Source organism: Poromitra crassiceps, assembly GCF_964638095.1.
Source record: "Poromitra crassiceps genome assembly, chromosome: 14".
Taxonomy (NCBI): domain Eukaryota; kingdom Metazoa; phylum Chordata; class Actinopteri; order Beryciformes; family Melamphaidae; genus Poromitra; species Poromitra crassiceps.
This window is the reverse complement of record NC_139633.1, coordinates 3,974,506-3,984,031: the sequence shown is the minus strand read 5'-3', so window position 1 is coordinate 3,984,031 and position 9,526 is coordinate 3,974,506. Positions and strand designations below refer to the sequence as shown.

The window sequence follows — 9,526 nt, the reverse complement described above, 5'->3', positions numbered from 1 at the left end:
CGGAGCTGCAGCAAGGCTCTCGGCTGTGTGGTGGCTCTCCTGTACCACCAGCAGATGTCGACATGGTCATCTTTAGTCAGCAAGCCTTGCATCTGAAAGCTTACACCCCCTTCTACTGACAAAAGATACACTGGTCTAGAACTTCAACATGTTTTAAATTAAACCTGGGTCAAATGATAGAATGCAAAGAACACGTCCTGGTGGTTTCAGTCTGCCTGGAATGCCAAATGGGTTTGCTGCATCAGCACAATTCAGAGTGCCTGGTAAGTTCCCAGTCACAGAGAAGCATTTGACTAAATTGACTTTCAAGTAATTTTCTGTGATTATCGAAACTTCCTGGTATGGCTTTAATGTTGTCATCCCGGGAAGCAAACTCCACCCTACTGGTACCACAGCAGACTAAACTCCACCTTACTGGTACCACAGCAGACTAAACTCCACCCTACTGGTACCACAGCAGACTAAACTCCACCTTACTGGTACCACAGCAGACTAAACTCCACCCTACTGGTACCACAGCAGACTAAACTCCACCCTACTGGTACCACAGCAGACTAAACTCCACCCTACTGGTACCACAGCAGACTAAACTCCACCCTACTGGTACCACAGCAGACTAAACTCCACCTACTGGTACCACAGCAGACTAAAACATACAAAAAAAAGGGAGGGGGTGTAAATGCTGTTTGAGCCCCTAAGGGGACATTTGGGGGGGGGGGGGGGGGGGGGGGTTGTAGCTCAGACACCACACAAACACAAACAGCTTGAATGAACAATGGCGAACAACAGGTTTGATGTCTTCCATTATTCTTGTGTCCACTCTCGTCTCAATCAGTAGATCTGAAGCCGTGGGTTTGGATCGTCCTGATGAAGGTTTACTATTCTTCATACCTGAAGCACTGACCTGGGAACAGGCTGGGCGCTCTCTGCCTCTCTTTCTTCATACCTGAAGCACTGACCTGGGAACAGGCTGGGCGCTCTCTGCCTCTCTTTCCCAGTCATGGAAAAACAGGAACACAATGGACAAGGTGCCTCTCTCAAAAATTACCAGAAATTAGCATTTAGATTAACTGCTTTTTTAAATGTCCTCCAAGGGGAGCATTCCCCTGGAACCCCTACTTCTAAAGAGCCTCCCATCGCTTCGATCTGCGGCCATTAAATAGAGACCGATAAAATATATCTTTGGTACATTAATCACCATACATGATCTTTTAGTCTGAAAAAGTGTCGGTGCAACAAGAACAATGAGTAGGCCTCCATCTCTGACTCATCTAATCAATAATGGCCTGAAAAATGATTTCCTATAAAAGGTGAGACTTCTGCATCTACTCTATGTAAGGCAGTCTAGGTCAGGACCAACCCAAGGGACTGGCCCTACACAGGTTCATTGCACAGTGGCAAGGTCTGTATTGTTCTAATCTCTACTGAGAAGGACCGCCGCATAACCGAAAGGTAGCGGGTAAATTTATCCATTTATACCACATGTCTTATTGAAGTGTCCTCCACACGTCCACAACACTCATGTCACCTCATGACTGCTGTGTGTGCACATCAACGCCGCACATTTGTTAAGGAGGAACACATCTGATTTCATGTTAACAAAAGTCCCTCTTCACTTTTGTCCAACTTCTCTCAAAAAGATGAGTTTTATTGCTTCCTCAAAACCTTTCATTTCCGATCAGCTTAAAATATGTTTGTGGTTCCCAACCTTGGGGCTGCGACCCCAATGTGGGGTCACACAAGCAAAATATGTCTTTGCTCACTCCAATTTTTACATCATAACTCATTGGATATGTAATTATTGTATGTAATTGGCCTTGAGTGGTGAACGATATAATATAATATGATACGATGATTAGTTTGAACTAAATTTGGATTATAAAGCCACTGAGATAATTTGATAGTAGATAAATACCCGACTGTGAGGACTAGCCCCAAAATAGTGACAGATTAAAACACAGGCTCAGTCATTTAAACTAGAGAACCTTTATTAAATAAATCATGGTCAATTTCCATGAGGTCTCAGTTTGATATTCCTCATTCCAAAAAATAACTAGAAGAGCATCCCTCTGGTTTAGAACTAGAAGATCATCCCTCTGGTTTAGAACTAGAAGATCATCCCTCTGGTTTAGAACTAGAAGACCAATCCCTCTGGTTTAGTGTGCATATCAAGGCTGACCTGCATGGCAGGACAGGGGGAGTTGACTGCCTTCCCCAAAACAGAACTATGAATAGCAGAACTAGTGTCAGCCATTTTCAATTCAATAAATTCAAAATGTAACTAGAACCTCCAACTCATTTGCTATTAATAGAACAGTCATGTTTTAATCCATATATAGGATTTGACAACCTTTTTTCAAAGTTTCTTTTCCAACTCTCACATTTTGAACAAAGAGAGAGAAAAAAAGCTTCCTGAATCGATTGAATTGAACGTCAACAGACCCCAGCCCTGAATTTAACAGAGTGCTGAAACTACAAACAACAAAAAACCCAAACTGCTGATTCTCCGTAACAAACTGCTCGTTCTACAATTTCGCATTTGAATTGACAACTGTGAAATATCCAGATCAACGAAACTGCAGTTTTCAAAAACCCTCTGAGAAGGCATATCTGTTTGTGTTGGATAATATTGCCGTTATGGCGGCCTGGAAGATTCTATGATCTTAGTTCCCCTGCAGCTTTTCTCCTCGAGGCAAATGAGTTCACTCACTGAAAACAGCCTTCACAGGAAAAACAACAGATTTCAATGAAAAGTGCATTGTACTGTTCACCCAGTAATGTACTGTTCACTCAGGAATTATTCAAATCTAGAGCAGTATTCTCACTATGGGGGGATATATCATTAACGTAAAGCTAAAGCATGTTGAACTAAACCGGTGGGTTAACACACTGAACGCTGCTGAATGGTTTATACAGTGGGAGGGGCTTTACATGCCAGCAGCATGGTTTCTTTTCACTATCAGCCGCCATGGGACACTAGCAAGTTAGGTAGCAAGTGCTCTGCTGGGGAAATGGCTCAGAGTGTTCCTTGAGAAGAAGAAAAAACACGCATTGCAACACAGGCTTGTTTTGACTGGGCAGGAACGGGGTATCTAGTCTACGATGAGGAATTGTTAAGTAAGAGCCTTCAAACCTATGGATATGTTGTGACTATGTATCAAACGTTTGATATATAGCGAGTAAATAGCTTGACAGGGTGGAAGCTTAGTTGCAAACGTATGTAGCTGGCACTTTGAGTCCAAAAGATAAGGGCATAAATTGTGAAAGAGAAAATGGTCAACACATTTCTATCACATTAACCCATGGATACCTGATGCAGCATTTGTGTGTGTATCCCTTTAAGACCGCGAACCGCGTTCACGCGGGATATACACGCAAGCATGCTGCATCAGGTATCAATGGGTTAAATGGAACTGTGGTGGCTCTGTGACTGCAACTGTTTCCTTCTTCTTTTTAAATAATTGATACATAAACACAACAGAGAGATTTGACTGTCCGGCCGACACACAGTTTTGGAGTCGGTTAGCGTCGTCATTCCAAAAAGGAGCTCCGGACCACGTCGACGGTCTCCGCCATCGGCAGCAAGAGCTGAAACGTCTCCTTTGAAGTGCGTCTCCTTCCTGGCCTCTCGTCAAGAGTTCATCAGTTCTGGCTCTTGAAGGAGGCCAAAACAAAAAGAGAAGCCCGCCCAGAGTCTCCCAAAGCCCGGACAGCAATTTGGCCTTTTTTTCGGGGGGTAGGGGGGGGAAGAAACATGTTCTCTGGTCCGTCACCACTCACGGTGTAGTGTAACTGCTCGTATCCTTCACTCACGGTGTAGTGTAACTGCTCGTATCCTTCACTCACGGTGTAGTGTAGCTGCTCGTATCCTTCACTCACGGTGTAGTGTAGCTGCTTGTATCCTTCCCAAAATTGTAATACTCCTCCATGTCGTCCATGTTTGCTGTCGTGAGTTTAGTGAGGTTTTGGGAGCCACCATTGTCCATATTGTCTGGTGATGTAAAGTTGAAGTTTTGTCCTTCATACTCCCCCTGGCCCTCCATTTCTGGAAGCCCTTCGGGAAAATAATAAGAAAAAGGTTATGAAGCCCAAAGTTCCTTCCACGTCATCATTTACAAATTAAGCAGTGTTTTAAGTGTTTTAAGTCAACGCTAAAACTATTTAAAACACTTGTGATCAGGAACATCATATAAAAAGCAGGATACAATGAGAGAAAATGCATCAGAGAAGTAACCCCCCCCCCGCACACACACACACACGCACACACACACACACGCACACACACACACAAATAAACATATCCCTGATTAAGAGAGCGCAGCTGCTAATTTCGGTCTGCCAAATAATCTGTTTTAAAATATGCTGCTCTGTATTTATCGTGTTTGGGGAGAACATCACATGATGAAACAGGCCTTGGCAGCCAGGAGGTTGGAGAAGGTGGTATGAATCCCACACTGACTGGGAGAAGGTGGTGGGGAAAGCCAGTGACAAACTCTCTTTTTCCCACTAAACTACTGTCCAAGAGCTCTTGAGCAAGGCACTTAACCCACAGGAGTTGCTCAGTGGCCAACGAAAAAAAAAAAAAAATAGGATTGTAATGGGGCAGCTCTCATTGGTGAACAGGTGTCACTGTGAATGTGAGGGAGGCCATTGATGAGGAGGTGCATGGATGCTCCTCCCCTGGAAGAACACGGCTGGAATCAAAACAAACCTTGTCCGTCGGGCGAGACCTCCATTCCATGCTTGACCTTCATATGTCTGCTGAGGTTCCCCTTCAGGTTGAACTTGCTGCTGCAGTACGGACACTTGAAGGGCTTACTGCCAGCGTGGAGGTGCATGTGGCCCAGAAGGTTGTACATTCTGTTGAAAGACTTGCCACACACCTGGACAAAACACAAACACACCCAGTGAAAGACTTGCCACACACCTGGACAAAACACAAACACACACAGAATAAAGACTTGCCACACACCTGGACAAAACACAAACACACCCAGAATAATCACACAGTTGAGCGCAGACATGGAAAGTGATGCCAACTGTAAGAGTACAGTCTACCTACAGGCCCTACTGTACCTACATTTAGTGACAGAGATGAGGGTTTTGGATCAAACATCTCCTGCCTGACATTGGTTGCTTATTGTAATATCTCTTGGCACATTTCTTTCTATGAATAAATCCAGACCTTCTTTTTTTGAAGATGGCTGTATTAATTTCCTCATTATAAAAAGGTAACCTCATTATAAAAGGTAACCTCTCTGGGATTTTCTGTGACTGTTATTGTCCAACTTCATTGCGGTAACAACTGTTTGGTAGACATCCTGCTCCCCTAACTGACCCAAACCCTATGAGCTGCTTTCCTCCAGATTTCATCATTTCTTCTCCCTGCTGGTTTTCATGCATCATCTAGGTCAGCGGTTCTCAACCTTTTCCCACTCATGGCCCACTTGGAAATCCCAAAAATGTTCACGACCCACATCCCAGTGTAAACGCTACATCCCAGTGTAAACGCTACATCCCAGTGTAAACGCTACATCCCAGTGTAAACGCTACATCCCAGTGTAAACGCTACATCCCAGTGTAAACGCTACATCCCAGTGTAAACGCATGTTCACGACCCACATCCCAGTGTAAACGCTACATCCCAGGGTAAACGCTACATCCCAGTGTAAACGCTACATCCCAGTGTAAACGCTACATCCCAGTGTAAACGCTACATCCCAGTGTAAACGCATGTTCACGACCCACATCCCAGTGTAAACGCTACATCCCAGTGTAAACGCTACATCCCAGTGTAAACGCTACATCCCAGTGTAAACACTACATCCCAGTGTAAACGCTACATCCCAGTGTAAACGCTACATCCCAGTGTAAACGCTACATCCCAGTGTAAACGCTACATCCCAGTGTAAACGCTACATCCCAGTGTAAACGCTACGGAGGCCAAATAATGCCTTCTCGCAACAATTTTTTACGATAAAAGGAGCTGTCCATCAGCACCGCACAGAAATCAGAAACTAAAAGTGAGGGGCTGTCTGCAATGGGCTAATAATTAATTACAAATTAAATAACGTACATAATATATATATATAGAGAGATAGATAGATAGATAGATAGATAGATAGATAGAGATAGATAGATAGATAGATAGATAGATAGATAGATAGATAGATAGATAGATATATATATATCTATTAGGGGTGTCAAAAAAATCGATTATAAGATGCATCGCGATGCGGACGTGCACGATTCTGCATCGATTCACAAATGTCAAAAATCGATTATTAAATTATTATTATTTATTTATTTTTATAATCAAATTAAATATAATGGAAGTACATGCAGTTGTTTATTTTAATTATGGATCATAATACAATGCAATTCCAAATGCACTTTTATTTTAAAAGTAGCCACACAGTGAGAAAAAAGAAAGTGAGAAAAAATAAATCATGTATTGCGGAAAAAAGTGATGCATCGATTTAAGATGCATCGAGATGCATCGATAATCGTTATCGAATCGAAGCCCTCTGAATCGTAATCGAATCGAATCGTGAGGCCAGTGAAGATTCACAGCCCTAATATCTATATATATATATATATATATATATATATATATATATATAGTTATAGATAGATAGATAGATAGATAGATAGATAGATAGATAGATAGATATATAGAGATATAGATATATACAGTATACTTGCCTTGCATTTAAATGGCTTGACAGGCAGGTGGACGATCATGTGGGTCTTGAGCGTCTGTTTCTGGATGAAGCTCTTGAAGCAGACGTGGCACTGGAAGGGCCTGATGCTGTTGTGGATCAGCATGTGTCTCTTCAGGTTGGCAGACAGGGTGAACTCACGCGAGCACACCTCACACTTATGGCCCTTCATCCCCTGTGGAGCCCGAACACAAGGAGAGGGTCAGACAGAGGGTCAGACAGAGAGTCAGACAGAGGGTCAGACAGAGGGTCAGACAGAGGGTCAGACAGAGAGTCAGACAGAGGGTCAGACAGAGAGTCAGACAGAGAGTCAGACAGAGAGTCAGACAGAGGGTCAGACAGAGAGAGGGTCAGACAGAGGGTCAGACAGAGGGTCAGACAGAGAGTCAGACAGAGGGTCAGACAGAGGGTCAGACAGAGAGTCAGACAGAGAGTCAGACAGAGGGTCAGACAGAGGGTCAGACAGAGGGTCAGACAGAGGGTCAGACAGAGAGTCAGACAGAGGGTCAGACAGAGAGTCAGACAGAGGGTCAGACAGAGGGTCAGCCAGAGTCAGACAGAGGGTCAGACAGAGTCAGACAGAGGGTCAGACAGAGGGTCAGACAGAGGGTCAGACAGAGGGTCAGACAGAGGGTCAGACAGAGAGTCAGACAGAGGGTCAGACAGAGGGTCAGACAGAGAACCAGACAGAGGGTCAGACAGAGAGTCAGACAGAGGGTCAGACAGAGGGTCAGACAGAGAGTCAGACAGAGTCAGACAGAGAGTCAGACAGAGGGTCAGACAGAGGGTCAGCCAGAGGGTCAGACAGAGGGTCAGACAGAGGGTCAGACAGAGGGTCAGACAGAGAGTCAGACAGAGAGTCAGACAGAGAGTCAGCCAGAGAACCAGACAGAGGGTCAGACAGAGGGTCAGACAGAGGGTCAGACAGAGGGTCAGACAGAGAACCAGACAGAGGGTCAGACAGAGAGTCAGACAGAGGTTTAGACAGAGAGTCAGACAGAGAGTCAGACAGAGGGTCAGCCAGAGGGTCAGACAGAGAGTCAGACAGAGGGTCAGACAGAGAGTCAGACAGAGAGTCAGACAGAGAACCAGACAGAGGGTCAGACAGAGAGTCAGACAGAGGGTCAGACAAAGGGTCAGACAGAGAGTCAGACAGAGGGTCAGACAAAGGGTCAGACAGAGGGTCAGACAGAGAGTCAGACAGAGGGTCAGACAAAGGGTCAGACAGAGAGTCAGACAAAGGGTCAGACAGAGGGTCAGACAGAGGGTCAGACAGAGAGTCAGACAGAGGGTCAGACAAAGGGTCAGACAGAGAGTCAGACAGAGGGTCAGACAAAGGGTCAGACAGAGGGTCAGACAAAGGGTCAGACAGAGAGTCAGACAGAGGGTCAGACAAAGGGTCAGACAGAGGGTCAGACAGAGGGTCAGACAGAGAGTCAGACAGAGGGTCAGACAGAGGGTCAGACAGAGCCAGCAGGTGTTTGTCCACATTTAACAAATCATTCTCGCCTCACATGTTCTCCTACAAATGAGAGTGGGAGTGGTGTGATTAGATTAACAAAAAATCCTCTCTCAAATCTAATACCTGGTCAGGGTGAAGGTGTACGTTTTCTGTCAACCACACAGGCCAGAGAGCAGTATAAACCACACAGGCCAGAGAGCAGTATAAACCACACAGGCCAGAGAGCAGTATAAACCACACAGGCCAGAGAGCAGTATAAACCACACAGACCATAGAGCAGTATAAACCACACAGACCATAGAGCAGTATAAACCACACAGGCCAGAGAGCAGTATAAACCACACAGGCCAGAGAGCAGTATAAACCACACAGGCTAGAGAGCAGTATAAACCACACAGGCTAGAGAGCAGTATAAACCACACAGGCCAGAGAGCAGTATAAACCACACAGGCTAGAGAGCAGTATAAACCACACAGGCTAGAGAGCAGTATAAACCACACAGGCTAGAGAGCAGTATAAACCACACAGACCAGAGAGCAGTATAAACCACACAGGCCAGAGAGCAGTATAAACCACACAGGCTAGAGAGCAGTATAAACCACGCAGGCCAGAGAGCAGTATAAACCACACAGGCCAGAGAGCAGTATAAACCACACAGGCCAGAGAGCAGTATAAACCACGCAGGCCAGAGAGCAGTATAAACCACACAGGCCAGAGAGCAGTATAAACCACACAGGCTAGAGAGCAGTATAAACCACACAGGCCAGAGAGCAGTATAAACCACACAGGCTAGAGAGCAGTATAAACCACACAGGCTAGAGAGCAGTATAAACCACACAGGCCAGAGAGCAGTATAAACCACACAGGCCAGAGAGCAGTATAAACCACACAGGCTAGAGAGCAGTATAAACCACACAGGCTAGAGAGCAGTATAAACCACGCAGGCCAGAGAGCAGTATAAACCACACAGGCCAGAGAGCAGTATAAACCACACAGGCTAGAGAGCAGTATAAACCACACAGACCAGAGAACAGTATAAACCACGCAGGCTAGAGAGCAGTATAAACCACACAGACCAGAGAGCAGTATAAACCACACAGGCTAGAGAGCAGTATAAACCACACAGACCAGAGAACAGTATAAACACTGAATTTAAATGAGCAGAGAAGCAGATCATTGTATTGGTCACCAGGACAGTTCTGCCTCTAGGAGAGCTGCCATAGATGTGTTCCATCATATGGTCAAGCAGAAACAACATGGTACAATGTGCCACGATGGCAAAGAGACTGTTCAATGTTGTGCTGAACATTTAACCTACTGATTCTCAGGCCCTGCCCAGGAG

At 45.1% G+C, this 9,526-nt stretch overlaps 1 protein-coding gene across 2 annotated transcripts in view; it reads right to left on the bottom strand.

Annotated features, from left to right (window-relative positions):
* Window positions 1–1,976: 1,976 nt before the first annotated feature.
* The window catches only part of znf710b (zinc finger protein 710b), a 39,268-nt gene continuing 31,718 nt past the window's right edge, over window positions 1,977–9,526 (bottom strand). For both annotated transcript variants that reach the window (XM_083650994.1, XM_083650993.1), the window contains exons 3-5: window positions 6,706–6,897; window positions 4,712–4,883; window positions 1,977–4,054 (exon numbers count right to left, since the gene is read on the bottom strand). In XM_083650994.1, coding sequence (XP_083507120.1) covers window positions 3,876–4,054; window positions 4,712–4,883; window positions 6,706–6,897 — 543 coding nt within the window. In that variant the 3' untranslated portion in view covers window positions 1,977–3,875. The remainder of the gene's footprint in view (window positions 4,055–4,711; window positions 4,884–6,705; window positions 6,898–9,526) is intronic.